Source organism: Ceraceosorus guamensis (assembly GCF_003144195.1).
Source record: "Ceraceosorus guamensis strain MCA 4658 unplaced genomic scaffold IE81scaffold_14, whole genome shotgun sequence".
NCBI classification, from domain to species: domain Eukaryota; kingdom Fungi; phylum Basidiomycota; class Exobasidiomycetes; order Ceraceosorales; family Ceraceosoraceae; genus Ceraceosorus; species Ceraceosorus guamensis.
The window spans coordinates 8,181-30,553 of NW_020290009.1; the positions used below are offsets into that span (position 1 = coordinate 8,181).

At 57.4% G+C, this 22,373-nt stretch overlaps 8 protein-coding genes across 8 annotated transcripts in view; 5 read left to right on the plus strand and 3 right to left on the minus strand.

Moving 5' to 3' along the window:
* IE81DRAFT_321657 (hypothetical protein) overlaps positions 1–1,147 on the plus strand; it is a 2,037-nt gene extending 890 nt beyond the window's left edge. The window contains exons 2-3 of the mRNA XM_025513413.1: positions 23–200; positions 352–1,147. Coding sequence (XP_025371167.1) covers positions 23–200; positions 352–659 — 486 coding nt within the window. The 3' untranslated portion in view covers positions 660–1,147. The remainder of the gene's footprint in view (positions 1–22; positions 201–351) is intronic.
* IE81DRAFT_287687 (hypothetical protein) lies at positions 923–1,469 on the minus strand (the record flags this gene model as incomplete). The annotated part of the gene is made up of 3 exons (XM_025511723.1): positions 923–1,155; positions 1,238–1,342; positions 1,427–1,469. The coding sequence occupies 3 exons, from the start codon at positions 1,467–1,469 to the stop codon at positions 923–925; spliced, it is 381 nt and encodes a 126-aa protein (XP_025371168.1).
* Positions 1,470–1,905: 436 nt separating this feature from the next.
* On the plus strand, positions 1,906–3,676 carry IE81DRAFT_321658 (hypothetical protein). Its single transcript, XM_025513414.1, has 6 exons — positions 1,906–2,350; positions 2,441–2,485; positions 2,588–2,673; positions 2,775–3,147; positions 3,312–3,419; positions 3,496–3,676. The coding sequence occupies exons 1-6, from the start codon at positions 2,063–2,065 to the stop codon at positions 3,559–3,561; spliced, it is 966 nt and encodes a 321-aa protein (XP_025371169.1). The 5' UTR covers positions 1,906–2,062; the 3' UTR covers positions 3,562–3,676.
* A 1,406-nt stretch (positions 3,677–5,082) lies between these two features.
* Positions 5,083–10,332, plus strand: IE81DRAFT_321662 (hypothetical protein). The gene is made up of 2 exons (XM_025513415.1): positions 5,083–5,912; positions 6,066–10,332. Exons 1-2 carry the CDS (start codon positions 5,414–5,416, stop codon positions 10,211–10,213), a joined length of 4,647 nt encoding a protein of 1,548 aa, XP_025371170.1. The 5' UTR covers positions 5,083–5,413; the 3' UTR covers positions 10,214–10,332.
* A 975-nt stretch (positions 10,333–11,307) lies between these two features.
* IE81DRAFT_321664 (acetyl-CoA synthetase-like protein) lies at positions 11,308–14,701 on the plus strand. Its single transcript, XM_025513416.1, has 7 exons — positions 11,308–11,814; positions 12,045–12,171; positions 12,457–12,926; positions 13,018–13,121; positions 13,211–13,286; positions 13,378–14,136; positions 14,266–14,701. Exons 1-7 carry the CDS (start codon positions 11,533–11,535, stop codon positions 14,410–14,412), a joined length of 1,965 nt encoding a protein of 654 aa, XP_025371171.1. The 5' UTR covers positions 11,308–11,532; the 3' UTR covers positions 14,413–14,701.
* On the minus strand, positions 14,620–16,465 carry IE81DRAFT_43640 (hypothetical protein). Its single transcript, XM_025517345.1, has 5 exons — positions 16,166–16,465; positions 15,950–16,054; positions 15,452–15,859; positions 15,072–15,386; positions 14,620–14,937 (listed from the first exon to the last, which is right to left on the minus strand). The coding sequence occupies exons 1-5, from the start codon at positions 16,415–16,417 to the stop codon at positions 14,827–14,829; spliced, it is 1,191 nt and encodes a 396-aa protein (XP_025371172.1). The 5' UTR covers positions 16,418–16,465; the 3' UTR covers positions 14,620–14,826.
* Positions 16,466–17,270: 805 nt separating this feature from the next.
* Positions 17,271–20,615, plus strand: IE81DRAFT_321666 (hypothetical protein). The gene is made up of 5 exons (XM_025513417.1): positions 17,271–17,907; positions 18,035–18,619; positions 18,749–19,490; positions 19,674–19,904; positions 20,110–20,615. Exons 1-5 carry the CDS (start codon positions 17,391–17,393, stop codon positions 20,300–20,302), a joined length of 2,268 nt encoding a protein of 755 aa, XP_025371173.1. The 5' UTR covers positions 17,271–17,390; the 3' UTR covers positions 20,303–20,615.
* IE81DRAFT_321667 (disulfide isomerase) lies at positions 20,294–22,350 on the minus strand. The gene is made up of 4 exons (XM_025513418.1): positions 21,701–22,350; positions 21,448–21,616; positions 21,072–21,365; positions 20,294–20,970 (listed from the first exon to the last, which is right to left on the minus strand). The coding sequence occupies exons 1-4, from the start codon at positions 22,231–22,233 to the stop codon at positions 20,626–20,628; spliced, it is 1,341 nt and encodes a 446-aa protein (XP_025371174.1). The 5' UTR covers positions 22,234–22,350; the 3' UTR covers positions 20,294–20,625.
* Between the last annotated feature and the right edge of the window lie 23 nt (positions 22,351–22,373).

Consider the following 22,373-nt stretch of genomic DNA (forward strand, 5'->3'; position numbering starts at 1 on the left):
CTCCCCCCGGGGCATTCCGTAGGTGACCTCCCTGACACTGCTAGAGCCATTCGCTTCGCTGCATGCTCCTCTGCGCAAAGCAGCCTCGGAGCTCGCACTGCGCAAGGACCGCGTGCACATTTTACCCTTTGGCATTCAAGAGCGCGAGGAGCTGCGCAAGCAAGGTGTCAAGCAGCGCGGCTACGATACCATCGTTTTGGGTGAGCATATATGCATGCAGCAGCAACGCGCGCGCATCCCCGATATGAAAGATTCGTGATTCGCGACTCGCGACTCGCGACTCGCGACTGCTCTGCTGAGCTCACGTTATCGTCCTTTTTCATCTGCACCGCACGCGCGTGCGCCCGCTAGTTCAAGTGCTGTGCTCCATCCCAGAGCCAAAGTCGCACCTCGAATACCTGCAGTCGCTCCTGGCCCCCGGAGGCAAATTGTTGCTGTTCGAGCACGTCTTGAGCGGCTCGACGCTCACGCGACTGGAGCAGTACGCTTGGACATACACCATGTGGAGATTCGTAGCCAATGGGTGCTGCTTGGATCGAGCATCGGGAGAGTGGGTTAGGGACATTGGAGGTTGGAGGGATGTGCAGCTCATGAGACCCAAGGACGAGAACAGCGCCGCCCTCGTCCCTCACGCCGTAGGCATCTTCACAAAGGCTTGAAATTCAGGCTCTGCGGCGGGATGAAAAAGGTAATTCCCCTGCTTTCTGAAATGCCGCAAAACTCCGAACTAGGTCGCAGCGGTACGCCGGCTGCTCAATCTTTGCAAATCATGCGATAGCGTACAAGCGTGGCCGTGTGAAGAGGACTCAGCTCCGGCAGCGCATAGACGAGGTGAAGATGCTAGGCTGCCACATCGGAACCATCGGCAGCCTTGTTTATTGCTCCTTCTTGAACTTGCTCGACTGCGGAGAGAAGAGGCTTTTCAGCGTCCGAGAGCAGCAAAGTCTTTGCGATTGTATGCGAAGAAATGGTATGCGAAATGGTCCACCTCTTCCATCCTCGTGCAGTCCTGCACTGCATGCTCTTTGTAACCCCAGCACTCACCCCAAGGCCTCTTGCACATCGGACATGCACCTTCCTCGCCCCTCTCCCTCATCGGCTCGAGCCACTTGAGAATGCAATGCATGTGAAATACGTGCGTGCACGTTCCAAATACTGTGAAAGGCAGGGAGATCGAGACTCTGCTTCAGCGCTCAGGCATTGCGAAAAAAGTGAGAGGAAGCGAACGGCAGCTCACGCAGCGGACAAGCATCTCCCGGCTCTTTGCAGCTCCCGCCGCACACTCCGTCAAAGGCGTTTTGGCAAATGCCGCACACGTCGTCTGGATCCTTGACGTCCCAGACTGTATGCGCAGGGGGCCGAGTGAGGAGTAACTGCGCACGTCAGCATCGCTGCGCCTTTCTTGAAAGATGAGATCGGCACTTACCCCAGTAACCCACGGGCTGGTAGTTGCGAATGGTAACTCGCATGGCTCTCGCTCTCTTACCGGCTCGTCTCGCGCTCCTACTGATTCGACTGCAGCTCGAGCAGCAGCAGCTGTAAGCCGCCTTGAGCGTCAAGTCATCGATGGATGGCTGTGCCTGCTTCACGGCTTGAACCTCGAGCGCGACAATCGGTGATGAATGGTGTGCAGGTAGATGCTTGAAAGCTCCACCCACACTCCAATACGATCATGATTGGCTTGATTGGTGCACGCATGCGGGTGCTGCTTGGTGCTGCTCTGATGGTATCCCATCTCGCACGAGACGCGTCCATGCAGCCACTCCCGCGGGACCCTTGATTTGAGGCCCATGCTGCATGCATGCAGGCGCGTCAAGTTCCCGAGCCGAGGGAAAGGAAAGTCTTGAGTCATGATCGAGTCTTGAGAGTCGTCACGTCACGGTCACGAGTGCGGCGCGCATAGGTGCGTGCGTTGCAGGCAGAAGAATCAAGCAAGTCTTGAGCAGCGAGGGTAGGATGCGCGAGAGCGTAAACCTCGTTTCTGCTCCACAAACACCGCGAAGCCCACTCAAACTCATGAATGCTCTCAATCGCTCGGTCCGCCCCCCTCTCCGCGCCAAACATGTCTTCAGTCACGCGATCCCAAAACTCAGCAGCGCCCTTCACTCTGACGGTAGCGTCCCGTCAGACGCGCAAGAACAAGGCCACCTCTTCAGCTTTTCCCCTCATCATTCAGCTCAACAATGACGAACCGACGCTTAAGCAGCTCAAATCGGCCATTCATCAAAAGCATGCCGGCTTGACTGCAGAGAGGCAGCGCATCACCACAGAGGAGAAGAAGGCCTTGCTGGATGAGGACAAACGCTTGACGGAAGCGGGTGTCCGCAACGGCGATACGCTCTACGTCAAGGTGTGTCGGCGCCTGCACAGATCCCTCTGTTGAACGAGGTGTTGCTTGCTCATCCTCCTCTCTCTCCCTCCCTATCGCTCTGGTTGCCAGGACATTGGTCCACAAGTGGCCTGGCGAACAGTATTCTTGGCAGAGGTGAGTTCCAGAGGGGCCTTCCTGCGCCTGTGAGAGGCAACACCCGCAATCACCTGCTCACCCGCACTCGCTCATGCTTCCTCTCCCCCCATTTCCTCGCAGTATGGTGGTCCGCTGATCATCAATCCTCTTCTCTACTTTGCGGCGCCTCACATTTGGGGAAATTACGAGCCATCCCGGATGCAAGCGTGAGCATACATGGCGGGGCGTAAGGAGGAGCGGGGGGGGGGGCCTCTCGTGGCTCGTATGTATGCGCTGCGTTGACTTTGTGGGGGCCATCTCTCTACAGCTTGTCCACGACCCTCGTCACCTTGCACTACCTCAAGCGAGAGTACGAGACAATCTTCGTCCACAGGTTCTCAAACGCCACAATGCCGATCCTGAACCTGTTCATGAACACTGCCTACTACTCTTTTCTTTCCGGAATCTTTCTTAGCGGCAGCATCAACATTCCAGCAAATTCTGCTGCAAAGCTCAAGGGAACTTTGCGCGATTCGAACGCTTGGTTGATCGGGTGCACAGTCGCTTGGCTCGCCTTTGAGACCCTCAATTACTCTACGCACATTGCCTTGCGCAATTTGCGACCGGCAGGAACGAGAGAGCGCAAGATTCCTCGTGGGGGCTTGTTCGAGTACGTCAGCTGCCCCAACTACTTTTACGAGGTACGTCGTGCATGCTTGCGGCTGCTGCATGATCGGCTGGCAGCTAAACGTTGCGGCGCAGAGAGTACCCGTGTATGCGCTCTTACTCGCGCTCGCATGTGATCCAAGGCCGATTTGAAAAGCGCTACGCTGAATACACATCTTTTGCGGCCATTTCTACGCAGATTTTAGGCTGGGTCGCCATCAGCGCCCTGACGTTGAGCCCAGCTGCGGCGCTCTTCTCGGTCGCGGGCGTCTTCATCATGACCAATTGGGCCCTGGGCAAACATCGTGTGAGTTCTGGTGCGCGGCGAGACTGTGGCTATTTTCGACCTCTGGCTGAGATCCACCCTGCCTCAAACTGCACAGAACTATCGCAAAGAGTTCAAAGACTATCCTCGCAAGCGCAAAGCTCTCTGGCCTTTCTTGCTGTAAGCGCTCTGGCTTGCCGTGCTCTCTTTCAGCCCGTTTCCATTTTCTCGAGAATGTGATGTTAGGCTTAGAAGCGAGAAGAAACGTCATCTGATCAAGTCGCCTTCCGAGACCATTCGTCATTGATTGCGGCTGCTTGACATGTGCTTTGCATTGTATTGCGCAGTCTGAGTCGTGTGCGGACACGCTTCCACGATTTGCTCCATCGTTGGTCCCCCTTGCGCTGCTTCCAAGAATGCAACGACGTGCGCATACATGCGCGCCCCCCACGACCTGCCTCTTTGCCGCCGCAGAAGCGGCGGACAGAGTGGGCTTGTTGAGCAATGCTGTTCCCATTCCAGCTCACAACGGTTGGCGATCTTTGCAGATCAGACCGACGTCTTCATCCCCCTCCCCTACATTCCCACTCAACAACTCTACTTTTTCTTCTTGAGAGCATCTGCGGCCGCTTTGCGAGCTGCTGCTTCCTCCTTTTGCTTCTTTTGGAATGCCAAATCCTGTGAGAGCGCAAAAGAGGATGGCGGAACGCGTCAGGGTGCAAAGAGACGTGGGCGAAGGTTTGCGCTTGGAAATCGTTTTGCGTGTCTGGCCGCCTGACTGTGTGACATCCCGCCAGACCTGAGAAGACAGACGATGGCTGCTGTTTGGTCCACCTTTTTTTTTTGCCTACTCACGTCCTCGTCCAGCTCCTTGACCTGCTTCTTACCCTGCTTGAGGGGCTTGACTGCAGAAGAGAGGCATTGCGAGCGTCAACTTCGAGAGCGGATGGCAAAGCAGCTCCGAGCAAGAGGCTTGGCTGAGGCTGAGCTCCGTCTAGCTGGCCCCCCACCAACATGTCAGCCCGGCTGGCTACTCACGCTTTCCTCCTTGACGACCACTCATCTTGGATGATCAGCGATCGATGCTTCTTGATGCGCGCTGAGCCGTGTGTATGTTTGGGTGGATGTGATATCGATGTACCTGTGTTGCAGCCCAGTATACGGATGATGTTTGGGACAAGACGTGATCGTGATCGTGATGGGGTCGTGCGCGAGGGTGCTGCAATCCTGCTTGAATCCGTGAATCGCGTGCATCGCCATGGGCGCGCAGACACACACACAGCGCGATGAACGCCGTTTGGCACGCAGCAGCTATAGCCGCGCGCGGTCTGCCCTTTTTTCATTCTGTCACGTGTGCCTCTCCTTTAGCCCCTCCGTCTCGCGGCGGAGAGACATCATCATCATCATACGCGCGCGCCACGCGATTCCGCGGATGGCTGCTTTGATTCAAATTGCTGCTGGTTTGCCCGCTTCCGCGCACATGCTGTGCTGATGCGCGTGCTTTGTGAAGCTGTTGCTGCGCGTGCGGATGCTGTTGCCCCTGAGCGCACGCTTTCGATCAGTCGTGAGTCTGAGTTGTGGGTGCAGCCTGCCTGCCTGCAGTCAGTGTGACAGCGGCGGTGCGCGCGGGTGACGGAAGCTGCGTTTCATTCATTTGCTGATGGGTTCATTTGCTTTGCAGCTTTGATTGGATCGATGCTTGCGACGTCGACATGTGCAAGACAGGCTGTCATTGCGGTCCTCGCAGCTCAAGCACCACCATCACAATCACGAATCACGAATCACCTTTTCACGACTGCGCTTTCCCGCCAACGACTTTCGATTTCACGACACTCATACCATCACGATTTACGAGCGCAGTGCTTGATCGATCGATCGATCGATCGACCGAGTCGGCCGCTCGAACACGAGCCAAATCGCATACACCCACCTGATTCGTACGGTGCATTTGCAGCTTCCCCTATCCCACCCCCAGAGCACCGTTCGTGTAACGCACTGCAGACCACCCACGCCACGCCACGCCACGCCACGCCACGATGTTTGCTCCGCAATATCCTCAAGCAGGTGTCTCTTTCCCACAGCCCACGCCCGCTTCTCCAGCACCGGCGCCACCCTCCGAGTCGGGCATTGTGCGACGTCGCTCGTTGAGTTGGAGAGCAGAAGCCGGTCTGCCACCACCTCCCTCAGAGATTGACAACTATGTCGACATTTCTCGAGCCATGTATTCTCCCAACGCTCCTCCGCCTGAAGGTCGACGACCCCTTTCCCGTTCTGCGCAAAAGACGTACGCGGATGTGGAGAGGGAGCAAGAGGCGTATGCTCGGGCGAATGGGAGTGGACAGGCAGAGACGAAGTGGCACGATGCCGCGCCTATGAATGCCGTATCGAAGCATCCCAAATTGCAGCTCAAGCTGGTTCTCGCTAGCAACGTCTTTGAAGCTGGTGGCGCGATCAGCGGTCATCTTGAGCTCACCTGCTCCACAGGTCAGAGGTTGAGGTTGGGCGAATTAGCAGTCGAGCTGGAAGCTTTCGAGGGTGAGTGCACGTCGGTAGCCAGCACATGTCTCAGTCGCGAGCGCACAATCGCTGCACACAATGTTTCCCTCCCCTTCACGCGCATGCCGCAGCAATTGACACGCCCTCCTGCCCTCCTGCCCTCCCCCCTACCCTCCCCCATCTCCGCGGCAGAATTGTCATCGCGAGATCATGCTGCCACTCAAATCTTCTTGTACAATCGCACGCTTTTCCAAGGCGAGCACCTACCGCCCTCCAATGCAGTCCTGCCCGCCGCACCGGTCTCGGGGTATTGGGCGGCGAGGAAAGGCCGCACCACCTTTCCTTTCTCCTTTAAACTTCCCACGTCTGCCCCATCATCGGTAGCGTTCGCTGCCAACGCCTCGCTGCGGTACGTCATCAAGGCGACATCACAGACCTGGTGGAATGATCAAAAGACGCTGGTCACCGCAAAGATGGACGCACCCGTGGTGGAGCGATGGGAAGATGAATTTTCTGAAGCGTACTCCGAGCCCATCGAGGCCGTCGCAGACACGCGATTGTTCATGGGAGGCAACGGTGCCGTCTGGCTCGAGGCTGGCATCACCGAACAGCTCCACACTGCCGGATCATCCGTGCTGCTACGCTGCGGTGTCAAGAACAACACCAAGCGACACCTCTCTGGCTTGAAAGTCGCTGTAGCTCGCAGACTGAGCTTTCCCGTATCTGGTCCACCCGGCCAACCGGCCAAGCGACCGTCTCTGGAACCTCAAATCACCGAGGTCATTGACACTCAATCCTTCAAAGGGCCTGCTTACGAATTTCCCGCAGGCGAAGAGGTGGTGGTCAATCTGGCAGTCGATCTTCCGCGTGACGCGCGAACCATTCGAAAGACGCGCCTGTTCGAGATTCAGCTCTTCTTGGTGGTCAGCGCTCAGATGGGCAATTTCGCAAAGGATTTATCTGTAGAGGTGCCATTCTACTGTGCTCATGCTGCGAGTCTCCAGAGACCTGCCTCGAACAATCTGGATGATCTGCATCAACGGCCTACGCACGCCCATTGGCAACAGCAGCACGCCCATCACCGGGGCCATTCAACGGCGCAAAGACCTCACTCGTCCATGGGTCAGCACGGCTCTCACCAAGCGCTCCCCCAGCGAGCACCTTCCCGCGGGCCCCTGCCTCCTCCTTCGCCACACACGTTTGGTCAGCCTAGTGCTTATGGCTCGCCGGACATGAACGCCCTTGCAGAGTACGGAGCTCAGCGAGGCTGGTCTCCTGCGCCTGGAGTCATGAGCGCGGGACCTCCCAGCAGGCCGGCTTCCGCTGCGCCCGCTCCACCCGTCTCTGGATACGCTGGTCAGCTCGTCGCGGCGTCGCCCCATCTACCGCACGCGCAACAGCAATATGCATGGGATCCCAACGCCCAGGGTTGGACTGCCAGCACGTTCCTGCACGGCATCAATGGCTTGCTTCCAGGATCCACGCCGCCCGCGCCGGATCAGTCATTCGCTGCTGCGGCAATTCCTCGTTCGGCCAGCGCTGCACCAAATGTCGGCGCTCAAATGAGCGCTTGGAACAATTTCCCACCAGCACATTTGCAGGCCAGTCAGCAGTTGCAACAGGCCCCGCCGCACCGTAGCGTCTCCGCCTCTCCGGGTCCTGAAGCCCAAATGAGTCGACATGCAGGCCGAAGGGTGAGCGCACCTGCCGCTGGCGGTAGCTATCTGGCCCCTGGACCCGAAGCTCGGGACATTCCTCCTCCTCAGCACCATCAGCAACAAGTACCGAGGAACATTTTTGCGTCCCCTTCCCCTAACATCCTGCACACCCCTCAGGCCTCCTCGCCGTCTCCTCTGGTCTCTTCTCAGATCTTGCACGGCGTGCCCGCTCCTGCCAGCGATGGCCACAATGTGGAAGGTCTGCCTCAAGATGCGCCATTGGCGGGTCTGGCGACGATCGAAGAGGATAACGAATCGATGGCTGGCACGGTGCGAAGTGTCAAAGCTTTGGCTGGCTTTGCTAACCTGACCGGGAGCGGGAGCGTCACCAGAAGGGACGTGGACGCGTTCGAAAGGATGGTGAATGGAGACGGCGACGTCGCGCCTGCTTCGGAGCGAGAAAAGGCCATGATGAAGAGCATGGGAATGGTCCCAGAGGACGCTGCTATCGCTCTCAAGACCGCACCCGATGTGCACCCCACAAGCGACGCACGCACACTCTCTCAAGTGGTAGAGGACGACAAGAGCTTGCCAAAGCCGCCGGTTCCTTCGGGTAAAGACACTGCCAAGGCAGCGCCAAGGCCCCGCGCGAGCGATTTGTTTAGCGCCCCGTCTCAAAGCCCTAAACGGGGCGCCTCGCCTGAGGCTATCGCAGCAAAGAGCTCGAAGCTTGAGCCAGCAACGAGCGGTAGGAGGTCGTCTCAGGGCATCGCGCTCAACGCATTGGAAGAGAGGCTCAAATCGCCAGCCCCCACTAGCCCCACCGTCCCTCAGAGCACCACGCTCGCCAACGTACCGCGCTCTTCTGACAGCAAGGTCACTAGCGAGCGGAGAGAAAGCGGAGCACTCCGGGCAGCGGCGGCTGCTGCCATGGAGCGCGAGAGGGCTGCTCGAGAGCAGAGCGCAAACTCTTCCGCCCAATCGACTCAAAAGAAGAGTGCCGCGGCAGACGGTGTCGCCAGCGCTTCAACCACCAATACCGCTGACGCTGAGCGCCGGCGACGCGAGAAAGATGCCGCGCTGAGGGAGGCCGAGGTGCGCGAGAGAACAAGGCAGAGGGAGGAGCGCGAGAGAGCAGCTCATTTGGAACGGGAGCGAAAGCTGTCGGAATCGCGAGCTGCCGACATTGCGAGCAAGAGCAGCAACGCGCTAAGCGAGCGCGATCGTGTAGGATCGAACCTCAGTCTGGACAGGAGCGCCTCGAGCAGTAAAGGTGTGCCGGGCAATGTCCGAAAGGAGGTCGATCTGGATGAGGTCAGGCAGCTGAACAAGATGGCGGTCAACCGCGTCGGTGGCTGGCTCACCGAAACGCCCGCTTCCAACGCCGGATCTTCCGCAAACATCGCTGCGACTGCTGCCTCGGCGCCTCTAGGCGCTTGTGAACCCGATCCTGGACCCAAGACCCCGCCACAGTCTTATCTGCGCGACGCCGATCATGAAAATGCAGCCTCGTCGACGACCATCTCTCCGGCGCTGCGCGCCCTCATCGACAACGCGCCCCAGAGAAGCGCGCCGAAGCCCGGCACCGCGATTTTGACTCAATCCGCCTCAAGACGCTTCTCGGGCGGATTGGCGACCCAAAAGGCAGACTCGAACGAGAAAGCCGCAGAAGGCACGTCGGCTTCGGCATTGACGGCCAAGCCCTCTTCGATCTCTGCTAGGAGTCGACGCACCTCGATGCCAGCTGTCTTGGCAGCTGCACAAGCTACCCGAACCGCCTCCACATCATCAGCATCCTCTCGCAACATCGAAACGGCCAGCGTGACGTCTTACACCAAGCTGGCGGCACAGAATGACAAGATCGTAGCATCTGTGATTGCTCCGCCAGCAAATTCGACTAATGTGTCTGGAGCCACCGGCCTAGCAGCGCGCAAGTCGATGCTGGAGAAGAATTACCAGTCAGACGCCGCTGGCTCCAAGTCTGCTGCTCAGGGCTCAGCAGCCCTGCCCACTTCGGGAGCTGCTGATCGCGAAAGAGGAGGCAGAGTGATGAGCGTTGCTAGCATGTGGGCTTCTATCGCCGAAGGCAAAGATGGCAGCAGCATCAGCTCCGTGGCGTCGACGTCGACTTTGAACGCGCGGCCAAAGGCGAGAACGTCGACTGCCGGAGCGCCTGCGCTCGATTTCAGTACAAACAAGACGAACGCCGCCGCGCCGATCGCCATCGAATCTGACCTGGCATCGAACGGCTCTCGACAGCCAAAGAGCCCTCCTCTCAAAGCGACGCGAGCTGCTGGTTTCATCAACACGACGATGCCTCGACCCGTCTTTTCACAAGCGAGCGCGGGTGCTGCGTCCCATGGCGCACCTAGCAGCAGCGCGCCAATAGCTGCTTTAGACAAATCGACGCGCAAAGTGTTGCCTGGTCACGTCACTGGAGCTGAAGATAAATCCGGTCAGCTGCGAGCTTCCCGGCAAGACATTTCGGACCGCGTCGCCTTCGAAGCCAAGGTAGGGGCTAGAAAGACGCAGGAGGAGGCGATGGCTGTGGCACGTGCCAACGACGACCAAGTATCGGACAAGAAGCTGCCAAAAGTCTCCACGTCGCTGGAAGGAAGGGGAACGACCAGACCGATCGGGAAAGCTCGCATGAACGATCTCAGGAGCATGTGGGAGCAGTAGAGAGGCATTTGGCGACCTGCGTGCCTTTGCTCTCGATATGGACAATGTGCATCTCGCACGAATTTGTGACTCTTTGCTTTATCTGTTGTTTGGAATAATCATCATGTCTTGCCTCTGGACTCACACTCAGTGACTGCGATTCGCGAGACGTGTGAATGGATCTCTGCATGATGCGACCGTAGCTATTATACTGCTGGACACGTGATTGAGTATGCAAGTGTCGGGTCATTCTTGATTATTAAGCAGCTCCGGTCCGAGATTTTTGCCCTAGCGCGCGGTCCGACGTACCGTGTGAGGAGGGGCAAGGGCGTGCGTGGCTTGTGCGTCCGCTGCGCGATCATCCTGCTGGCATGCACGTCGCGCGCACTTGCTTCAGCAATCTCGATCGCACCGCTGGGCTCGGCTCTTCTCTTCTGTCCGCCTATATACAAGTCACGAGTGTGGATGTGTACCGTAGCTATCACGAAGGGTCGTCGTCAATCGTGCGCCCCTCCTCTTTGCCCGTGCTGTACAATCACGAAGCACGGGTAAGGACCGTGCGTGCCGTTTGCATTCGACCGGTACCCGCACCGCACCGCAGCTGTATAAGCCGCAGACGCGTGCGCTAATATACTATGCCCGCTGCTGTGGCTGCTGCTGCGCCCGGTACTTTTGTCGCCCGGCAAGCCGGTTGCTCGGCGCACGGCAGAACCGGCGAAGCAGGAGCAGGACGCATGCGCCCGCGTCGCTTTGCGGGGTACGTGCCGATGAGAAAGCTCGGCAAGGGCGCCCGCCGGAGGGGTTTTGGCGCGCCAATAAGCGTCCCGACTACAGCTTGTAGTAGTACGTAGTAGTGCTTGGAGCACGCATACGCTCGACATGCTGGCTATACTGGCCGGAGGAGTCCAAAGTCTAGATTTGATTGATCCGAGTGCGGATATGATGGATTGCCGGTCGCGTTGTGTGCGTGCGTGCGTGCGTGCGTGCGTGCGTGCGTGCGACGCTGACGTGTAGAGCGAAGTAGCCGAGGGAGGGAGGGCCTTGTTCGGGAAAGTGGGCACGAAAGTACCGGTACGTGTTGGGCATAAAGAACCGGCCCGCCCTCGCTTGAGCTCCTTCCTATGGGCTTTGCATGATCGCGCACATTGAGAGGACAACGCTGCGCGTGGGCAATTTCCCTCCGATCATCCACCACCTACTCCCCTTGACTGTTGCCCCTACAAGCATCCATCTGCTCGACCCTTACGGTTGCAGAATTGCAACAGAGCATCAAATAGACGCAGCTCAGCTCAGCTCCGCGCACTGATCCATCTCCCACTCTGTCGAGCATCGCTGCAACAATGTCATCAAGCGATCCCAAGAGGAACGTCGTAGGGGCAAGCGAGCAGCAGGGATCTCCTGCATCACCGGAAGCAGAATGGCAATCCGCTCGACAGGCTTTCGGCTCAGCAGAAGCCCTGCCATTTGCGAGCTTGCGACCGGTCAAGGAGATTGACGACATTTTGACAAAGCTGCCGGGTAGCCCCTTTGAGATCGAGGAAAAGGTCATCAAGGGCGTGCTCACCAAGACGTGGAAGAACTTGCCTGCTAGCGTGGCACAATTTTGGACTGGATGCGCTCAGGTGAGAGAAGAAGAAGGAAGTCTGCTTCGAACGGCTGCATGCATGGCTGCTCTGCTCTGCTCTGCTCTGCTCTGCTCTGCTCTCCCTGATGCTTGCGATCCAAGCAAAGCGGCAGAGTGGCGAGTCTGGCATGGGCATGGTGGCCTGCTGCATGCTGCATGCTGCATGCTGATCGAGCTACCTGCATGGCTTTACACTTCTCCTCCCTTCGCATCTTTATATCTGCGCAGCTTTATAGAAGGAGAGAGTACCTGGTGTACGAAGACGTGCGAGTGACCTACAAGGAGGCGTGGGAACAAAGCTTGATCATTGCTCATTGGCTCAGGTCTCAGTTCGCTGTTCGAAAGGGCGACAAGGGTGAGTCTGAGCGCCGCCGACATTCGATCTTGATGGGCGTATATATGCATATGCGGCTGCGTGGCCGGGTGGGCGGTAGCAATTAAGCGACGAGAGTCGTCATGGGTCTCAGTCTCCTTATCAATTCCTATATCGCCCCGCCGCCATGCTGCACGCCCGCAGCACTCACTCTGACTTTGATTGATTGCTGCATGGATGGCAGCACGTAACCGCTTTAATTGCTTGGCGAGAGCTTACCATAGAGCCCCCTCTTTTACTGCATGGCTTTGATTGGGCGCACGCAAGTGGGATTGCTTATGCGAAACATTCCCGAATTCGTGATTGCGTACTTTGCTATCCAGCTGCTGGGCGGGGTAGCCGTCGTTCTGAACGCCTTTAGCGACTCGGACACTTTGGACTTTTGCGTCAAGGATGTGCAGTGCAGGGTCTTGTTGCTGGACCCAGAGAGGCTGCACAGGATACAAACGATATTCCCCAGGCTATCGGAGGGTCTAGGACATGCTGGAAGCGTGGAAGGCATCGCGGTATGCCCCAGAGATGGCAGGATGGTGTTGCCCAAGGAGAAGCGGCCGTGGATGGATGGCAAGTTGGGCCCGCTCGTCTTTGATTGGCAAGAGTTGCAGCACCGCTGGAGCCCTACGCTGCAGCTCAGCAGACCTCCACCTGTCGTCGTGCAACCGGAAGATCCATCGACAATCTTGTTCACCAGCGGCACCACTAGCAGACCCAAAGGCGTCATTTCAACCCAGCGGCAAGTGAGTCTGATGTCGAGGATCACAAGCTAGCCTGGCGCCATGTGCAAGCTGACGAGTAGGTGAGCAACGCTGCCGCCCCCGCTCTTTCCAGAACTTGTCGTCCATGCCACTCAGCTCGTATGGCACTGCGCGAGCATTCTTGAGAAGACATCGCGCATTGCCTTTGCCTGCTCCTGATGCTCAACAGCGATGCGTGTGAGTGGTGCGCCTGCCTCCGCCCCCCCGATCTTGTGTCTGATGGACTCTGACGCGCGGCAGAGCTACATTCTACTACTCCCCCATAGACTCCTTTGTGTTCCCTTCTTCCACACCACGGGACTACACTCTGGCATTTCCCTAACCACTGCTTCTGGCAGTCGAGTGAGTGACAACTTTGGCCTCGTGCAGCCAGCCTTCAAGTCTCAGAGGGGCTTATGCAGCCAAATTTTTGATTCCCCCGCCCGCACGGCAGCTTTGCATGCTTCACAAGTGGGATCTCAAAGACGCCATCACTACGATCCAACGGGAAAAGTGCCACAGCGTGACGGGAGTGGGGTTCATGCTTCGAGAAATCGTCTCTAGCGGCGCACCGCTGCCGAGTTTGGAAGTGATGGGACACGGAGGCGCATCGACGCCAAGAGAGACGGTGACGGAAGTGTCTGGCAAGCTGAAATCTTTGCTCGTCGGGCAGGGATACGGCTTGACAGAGGTGAATGGTGTAGCTTGCGGCATCTATGCCGACGATTACGTTCATCGACCAGACAGCATCGGTCTACCGCCGCCCACCGTTGAGCTGTGCATCGTCGATCCTACATCCCTCGTCCGCCTCACAAAGCCCGAGGAGGAGGGCGAACTGTGGATAAAGTCTCCAGGAGTAGCTAGCTACTTCAACAGACCGGAAGCCAACGCCGAGTCCTTCATGCCCGACGGTTGGTTCAGAACTGGCGATCTGGCAAAGCAAGACCAAGCTGGCTTCTACTACATTACGGGAAGAGCAAAGGAGATGATCATTCGGGGAGGCGAGAATATCAGCACAGTGCACGTGGAGAATGCAGCCTTTAGTCATCCAGAGGTGAAGGATTGCTCGGCTTTCCCGCTGCCTTGCAAGATCTACGGCGAGCGCGTAGGTCTGGTGGTGGTGCTGCACAAGAAGGAGGCTTTGCGCACCATCAAGGCCAAAGACATCATTCATCATGCAAGTCAAACGCTTCCCAAGTTTGCTAGACCAGAAGTGAGTCGGAGATTGCAAACAAAAAAGTCTAGCTCAATAACTCGTGACTGGCATCCTACCACTGCCTTCTTCCATTGCTTCTGCTCAACTTTTTGTTTGCCCCCCCCGGCCCCTCTCAACATTATACAGTACGTCCACTTGACCACCACTCCTCTTCCACGCAATCCCAACGGCAAAGTCATCAGAAAGCAAGTGACAAAGACGGGCGTGGAGCAGGCTCTGAAGGATGGATGGAGTAGTATTGCGCAAAGCTCGGCACGCGAGAGCAAGCTCTGAGTACACGATGCAGATAGATAGATGGATGGGGCCCTTTGCCCTGCCCTGTCTTTTTTTTTCTCTCTGCTGGGCTTGCTGGGACTCTTTGCCTGCGCGTTCCGCCTTCAAGAGCAGTGGGGCGCGTCAAATTTGGTGTCGCATCTGCTTTCAGTGTCCTACGGTACGCATCCCCCAGTCACGTTGGTACCGCTGCGCCTCGTTTACCCTTTTGTGTGCGATCGTCCACATGCCATCTAAGAATGCTTCCTCACGATCAATCTATTACAGGTCGAGCTGATCTGACAACATCTTGTGGATGAAACTGCTTCTCGCGGCGCGCGGAAAGAAAGAAAAAAGGACGCCAAGGCAGTCCAGACGTCGTGGTTGACCTCCGCACTGCACCTCTTGACTCTAGTCCGATGAAGCGCGCGTCGTTCAGGGAGCGGCGCTCGCCTCGAGCGCGGCATTGGGCACCAGTCCCAGCTCCTTCAAGCTCTTGCCAAGCTCGGCTGATCCGAATTGTTTGCGCGGAAAAGTGGTGCTGAACTGTTTGTTGGCGCGCAAGCACGATGAGAGAGGGGCGTGTAGGTGTGGTGCAAGGATGTGACCATGTAAGCTGTCCACAGTTCAAATCGCATTCGAGAGAACGAAGGACGAATATTGCGGCAAGGCAAACTCACATTCAGTCCTCCGTCAGCCATTCCAGCCTCCTGAATTTGCTTTGCGACATCGCCAAGCGTCTTGTCGGCCGGCAGAGTTCCAGTCCAGGTTCCTTTCGGAGCTCTGACCCGCAATCGTGCCTCGCTGTTATTCGCGCCGTTTGCCCCTGCGCCACCTGCAAGTGCAGCTGCTAATCCTCCAGGCTTGCTAGATGCAGCTGGCGCAGAGACGGGCACTGGACCTCCTTCGCGCAAAGCCTTTTCACGAGCAGCCTTGTCCGCCCTCTCGCGCTTATCTTGCTCGATCTGCTCTCGCACTCGCCGCTTCGCCTCGACCTGCACACCACAGCAAGACTCCATTGAGTTGGCTGGTCATTCGTGCGCTTGGACGTGCCACTCACATCGGCTCGCGCTTCGGCTTTGCGCTTCTCAGCTTCTCTCACAGCCTCTGTGCAGATGATAGGCAGTGTTTGTGGGGGGATCAGAAGCGGGCAGGTTCGTGAGATCCGCAACGCACTGCAGTTCTCAGCATGCTCACCTTTCTTCTTCATCTCCTCTCTAGCCTCTCCCATATCTCTTCCAGCTTTTCGTCTGATCTGCTCGTTCGCCTTGGCCTCCTTGGCGTCATCCTTGCTCTGCGCTGCTCTTTTGGCTGCCAGCTTGTCCCGAACTGTGAAGCGCCGGAATGGGGAATCACATGTCGTTGAGCGTACAACAGTGAGAGGGGCACACCATAGCGAATACTGCGGAATGATCGACTCACGCTCAGCAAGCTTTGCCTTTTTCTCTTCTTCTGTCAGAGGCTTGACCTGTGGCGTGTGCGGGGCAGAAAGTGAGAGCGAGAATGAGTGCGTGAGATTCCGGGCGAAGCCAAAGGGGCCAAGTTCGACAATGCGCACCTCTTCTGTGCTCTCCTCAAAGTTGGTGTGACCGCTCTTCTCAGCGTGAAAGGAGGCAAAGGCGGGCGACTTGAGGATCTTGCCGCATTCCACGCATTTGATGCTCTGCTCGAAAGGAATGGAAAGATGGAGCAGACTGGCAAAGCGTTAGCCAAGTTGCTCGAGCTGTTGCAATGCGCGCGCATACATGGCATTGCACGCTGCGTGTATGCGCACCTTTGCCTCTTGAGCACCCTCGATCATCTCATCTTGAGCGCTCTGACCCTGTTTGCCCAGCATGTCCATCAGAGCCGCCTGATCCTCATCATCATAGTCCGCCGCGCCCGCCGTGGTGGCTGGAGCAGGCGCGCTCTTGTAGTCGGGCACTGGCTCTTCGGAATGAGCAAGAAGATGATCCATGGCGGGCTGTAGACCGCTTGAGCGCGTGGCGTGCAGTGCCCAGTCCACTCGATCGGCTGTGAAGCCCATGCCCAAGACTGCGCGGGGTGCGGGAGGGCAAGGTAGAAGCACGTCGGTCAGTGTGAGCGTGTGAGCGTGTGCGTGTGTGTGTGTGTGTGTGTGTGTGTGTGTGTGTGTGTGTGTGTGTGTGTGTGTGTGTGTATGTATTGAGAGCCTGATCGCGTCGCGCCAGCGTGTCGAGGGGATGAATGCGGCTTGATCCGGCTCATTGGAACTTGAAAGATTCGGCTACACTGCGCTTCGATCGAAGGGGCGCGACACACGTCGTCTGAATCGCATGCTTGAAGAAGAACAATACTCACGAGTCTCTCGGTCCGCCATGACGACTACCAATCTTGCGTTTGTGTCTGGGCCGTTTGTTGAGGAGCTGCCGGTCCAAAAGCAGCACAAGTTCAACTTGAGTGCTGTTCGGTAGAAGAGGGAGCGGAGCAGCCGCGAAGACAGCGAGCGATCTGATCTTTGGTCGGTCGATTGATCGGTGGCGAGTATGACAGACCGAGCGCAACTCGCAATCGTGAGTGGTGAGTGGCGAATGGCGAGTGGTGAGCGTCTGTAGAGTGTGACAGTTGAGTCGTGAGTGTGACGTGACGATCGAGTCGTTCGACATATATCATCCATCCATCACGCACGCATCTCCTGTATATACACAATCTTGAATAGCTGGACCCCCATCAAGCGGCGCACGGACTCACGTGACTCGGACTCGCAGATCTTCCCGCACAGAAGGCGATGCGTGTGCATTGGGGCGCGTCCGCCGGCGCATGCGAGGTGAGCATGCTGCATGCGCGCTCTTCCTTAGCTCCGATCAAGGCGCTCGCAACCCCACCCGCGATGGCTGTGGCTGTGACCTTCTTCCTGCCAATGGGCCGGGCCGGGCCAGCTAGAATGCCATGTCTGCTCATTAACCCCCTCACCTCACCTCACCTCACCCAACTCCCTTCATCAACCCTGGCTGGCAGTCACAGTCTTGACCGCTCGAAAGATGTCTGTGCGCAAAGAGACGAGCACACGAGAGAAGGAGGCCGAACGGGAACCTTTGCTCGGCTTTGCATCGGGCGAGAGAGAGGGGCATCAAGCTGAAGCTGCTGCTGCTGCTGCTCCTACCATTCAAGCACCATGGAGTCAGCTCAGCTTTGCCAGGCGCGTGATCGCGCTGTGCACGATGCTGATGCTCAGCCTCGTCGTAGCTTTGAGCCTATTCCTGCTGTTCAAGGGTCTCACCAGCGACCCCACAGCCGCACCCGCACCCGCACCCGCACCCGCATCCGCATCCGCATCCGCACAACACGCAGGCAGATTCGACAGGACAGCGCCGCCTACCCTGCATTGGGCTAGCTGTCCAGGCGACAGAGGGAAGGATGAGCGCTGGAAATGTGGACACATCGATGTGCCCTTGGATCATCTCGACGAACAAGACGACAGAGTGGTGCGCCTCGCCACTGTCAAGTACTCGCCCAATCCTAATCGCAAGAGCGAGAGGACGGTGGTGGTGAATCCAGGTGGGTATGCTGCCGCAGCACTTCTTATCAGCGAATCTCTTCTGCCTGGCCTGCTCCTTTGACTCGCGACTGATGCACCGCTCTGTCCACATGACATCATGACTTGGCTTCTTCTTCTTCTTCCAAGGCGGACCAGGTGGATCGGGCACGTCGTACGCTTTCAGAGCAGGCGTCACCATCTCTGCAAACTACACGCCATCGTACGATGTGCTGGGCTTCGATCCGCGCGGCGTCAACCTGTCCACACCCGCCGCCTCGTGCTACAACCATTCGGCGATCCGCGACAGATCCTTTTACCTCAAAAACGTCTTCTACGAGAGCGCAGTGGGCAGGAGACACGCCGCGGAGCATGTGCAGCAGCACCCTTTGCCTCCTCATCACCTCGCACCTCCACCCACGCATGGAGAGGAGGACGGCGTGGCTGTTGAAGAAGCTGCTGCTAGAGCGCTTCGACTGGCTAGTGCAGCGGACAGCGCCGAATGGTCGGCTTGCAGGGACACATTAAAAGATCTGCCACGATTCTTCACCACAGCAGCAACAGCGCGCGATGTGGATCTCATCAGGCAGGCGCTGGGCGAAGATGCGCTCACCGCGTACATGGTCAGCTACGGCACTGGGCTTGGACAAACGTATTCGCAATTGTTCCCTCAAAGGGTGGGTAGGATGATCCTGGATGGCCTGGAATTCGTCATCGATCATCGAGAACGCGTAGGTGCGTGCGCGTGAAGAAGCTCTCTGTGCGTTGGGGGGGGGGCGCGCGCTTGGAAGGTCGCCCCCGCTGCCACGAGGCGCACGCTGATGCTGACTGCATGAACCGGCCCCCCTCTTTCTCCACATGTAGGATTCGGATGGACGTCGCTGGATAATGTGACGGATGCGTGGCGAGATGGTTTCATTGGCGAGTGTGTCAGACCAGGCGCGCACTGCCCCCTCTCCGTCAAGCCATCCGCAATTCGAGCACAGCATCTCTCGCTCGAATCTCGCGAAACGCGCAAATCGCTCGAAATCCGTCTAGAGGCGCTGCTTGATCACGTCTTTCGCGACCCGATCGGAGGCTTGGATAGTTATGCCAACCCTCAAGTACTGCGCTACGATGATCTCATAGGCATCATCTACGCTTCCCTTTACAATGCCGAGACTTGGCCCGATACGGCCAAGTTGCTCTTGCAGCTCGAAAACGGAAATGCGACATTGGCGCTCGATGCGCTCAGGGACTCGTGGTCTTATGATCCGAGGAAGAGCAGCGTTCCGCGCGGGCACAGGATTCGCAGACACGGACATGCGCGCGGGCATGGACGTGCGCATGAGACCAGCTTCTACCCTGCAATCTCCGATCAATGGTCTGCTGCAGAGTCAGACTCACACTGGTCCGACCGCCTAGCGAGCTTGGTGGAGCCCAAGAGCGCGACGCGCAAAAGTGGCGGCATCCAATCGAAGCTGGACCCGCTGTGGTCCTCTCATCCCTTGGAGCCCGAAGCTGGATCCACCGAGCTGGAGAACTTCATCATCTGTGGCGATGCGTACGATGCGCCCGCGCAGGATGATGCGTGGTACGTGTCGCTCTGGAAGAACATGACTGCCAAGTGAGTGGCGTGGTGGCGAGCACGTTTGCGTGCCATGTCGCATGCAGTGTGCGGAAGGCAGCATCGCAGCAAGACTTGGCATCTGATCCTCCCTGCTCCTCTTTCACGCACGCCCCTTTTCCTCTTTGTTCGCCTGCAATCGTACCCCGCACCCTCAAATCCCCACCCCTTCTTCGCGCGCAGATCTTTCATCTCGGGCGACGATCGCTTTTTCAGCTCTCTACCTTGCAAGACGTACCCATACAAGCCTACGGATGTCTATCGAGGCGATTTCGACCATCAGCTCCAGAATCCACTCTTGCTGATCGGCGAGACGTACGATCCGGCCACGCCGCTGCGCAACGGAGAGAGGCTAGCCAGAGCGTTGGGAAGAGGTAATGCGAGGCTGATCAGGCATCACGGGTATGGACATTCGTGAGTGGGGAGTGGGACACTGGAAGCGGATGCCCCTCCTTTTGGGAAGAGACCTTTCCTCTTCATTATTGTCGTCGTCGTTGTTGTTGTTTTTCTGTCCCTCTTTTTCTTTTCTCCAACACTCGAGGCAATCGTTGAAGAGCGTGCGTATGGGAAGCATGGTCCCTATACTCATCTCCATCGCTCCATCCCCCGTCCGCCGCAGTTCTCGTGATCGCTCCATCTGCACGGAAAATTTCAAAAAGGCCTACTTGTCGCACGGAGAGGTGCCGGAAGATTTCTTCACCGACTGTCTTGCCGATAGCAAGCCGTACAGCCAGCCAATGGAGCGCGAGTCCAACGTCTTTTTGACGGAGGTGTGGACGGAGGTGATGAGAGAGAGCGAACGCGGCATCTGAGATTTTGGTAGGGAGCTGCAAGCGCGTTGCGTGAGCGACGACGGGACTCGATGCGTGATCTGCATCAGGTGAGCGCTGCTGCTGCTGCTGTTGCTAGTCGCCGGAGTTTCGCGCGCGTTGCAGCCTTCCCATGCTGGCGACACGCTCAGGGAACACTAGCTCGGATGGCACATTCCACCAATTCATCACACCTCTTCATCACGAGATGATCATCTCAACTCGAGCGATTAGGTCAATCATGCGTCCACTTTTCGGCTGGCACGGTATACATAGTGTTCTCGTTGCGCAGCAATCAGATGTTCGGCTCAGAGTGCAGCAATCGCTCAGAGCTCTTCGTGAGCGTGACCTGCCACCTTCTCCTTTACCTGCTGCGCAGCCTCCTTTGCACTCTTTTGGACCTTTTCAGCCGTGCTAGGTTCTCTGATGCCAGCCTCCTTGGCAGCCTGCTGCATCTTCTCCTTGGCCTGCTTCGCAACCTCTTCGAGCCTCTTTAGATTCTCTTCCGGAATGGTTCTGAAAGCTCCTAGCACATTGACCTTGCGCGTAATCTCGTCTACTTTGCTAGATGCCAGAGCTGCGGCACCGGACGTGTGCTTGGAGAGTAGCGTAGAGAGTCGTTTGGTCTCTTTCTCCACGTAGGACGGGTTCAGCGTCACCTTGTCCATCACCTGCAGAGAGCGTGCCGAGCATCAGCAGGAAGGTCGACAACGCGCGCGCACAGCGCCCCTCCGAGAGACGGCGCTGCATACTTTTGCCAATGTGCACTCACCTTCATGTAGTAGTCCGCAGCAGCTTCCTTGGCCTTGGTCGTGTTGGGTCTCTTTTTCAAATCTTCCAACATGTTCAAAGCTTCAAAGACGATGTCGCGCCTCTTTTCTCCCAGTGGGGCGTTGAAGAATCTGGTAGCTATGCTGTCCAGAATGGGCAGTCTGCCTGCCAATTCGGACAGCTTGCCACCGGCGGTACGGAAGGTGGAGGCCTTATCGTTGAGGAATTTGACAAAGGAGTCTTCATCGCGACCGCCTTGGTACAGCACGCCTTCCTTGTTGTCCTTTGAGAAGAACTGATGGCGGTCGCGCGAGTGAGGAAGATTTGGTGAGTGCACAACGAAGCGAGGCGGCGAGATGGATCAGACTGCTACTTACGACGATGGTTGGATAGCTGGACACACCATGCTTGACCGCAATATCATTGTTGGCAGGATCGTTGGCGTTCATCTGCGCTACGACGACATCCTCTTCATTCTCAAAGTCCTTTGCCACCTGCTCGTAGATGGGCGCCAGCTTTTGACAGTGTCCGCACCAGGGAGCGTAGCTGGAGTGTGGGAGGGTAGGGACGCATAGACGGTCGTGCGCGTGAGACACACGTGCAAGTTCATCGTGAGACTGCAACACTCACAACTCGACGAGCACGTGCTTAGAGTCATCGAGGACGATCTTGTCGAAATTGTCCCTGCCGAGTTGAACAGCGACGGGCGGGGGTGGCAATTTGATGTTGCTCTTCTTTCCCGTCTTTTCCTCAACGAACTTGGCCAGCGTATCGAGATCCCTTGCGCCTCCATAATCTTCCAGCTTGTCGATGTCCTGTCCATCGAACCATTTGAGCGTAGGGAAACCTTTGATTGCGAACCTATTTCCCAAATCCCTATTCTTGTCGGCATCAATCTTGGCAATCGTCACCTTGGTCGTAGCAGACGCTTTGCCATCGTTTCCGAAAGCGGCTGCTAGCTCGTCGTAGGTAGGCGCTAGCTTCTTGCAGTGCCCACACCAGGGAGCAAAGAATTCCAACAAGGCCGGCTGCTTGAGCGCTACAAAGGCGTCGAAATCCTTCGTCGACGTCAAGTCTACCGCTTTGCCTAGCGCAGTCGGCAACAACGCAACGGCAAGGATGCTGGTTGCCAGGCAGCTCGCTAGCATCGAGGGTGCTCGCATCTTTGTCGGCTATACTGTTGGCCTCGTCGTGTTGCGTATTCTGCGCCAATCGTCGAGCGTGAATCACGTAATGGTGGTCGTGATGGTGGTCATTGCCACGGACAGCGCATACACTCGCACTCTCAAACCTTCGCGTGTCC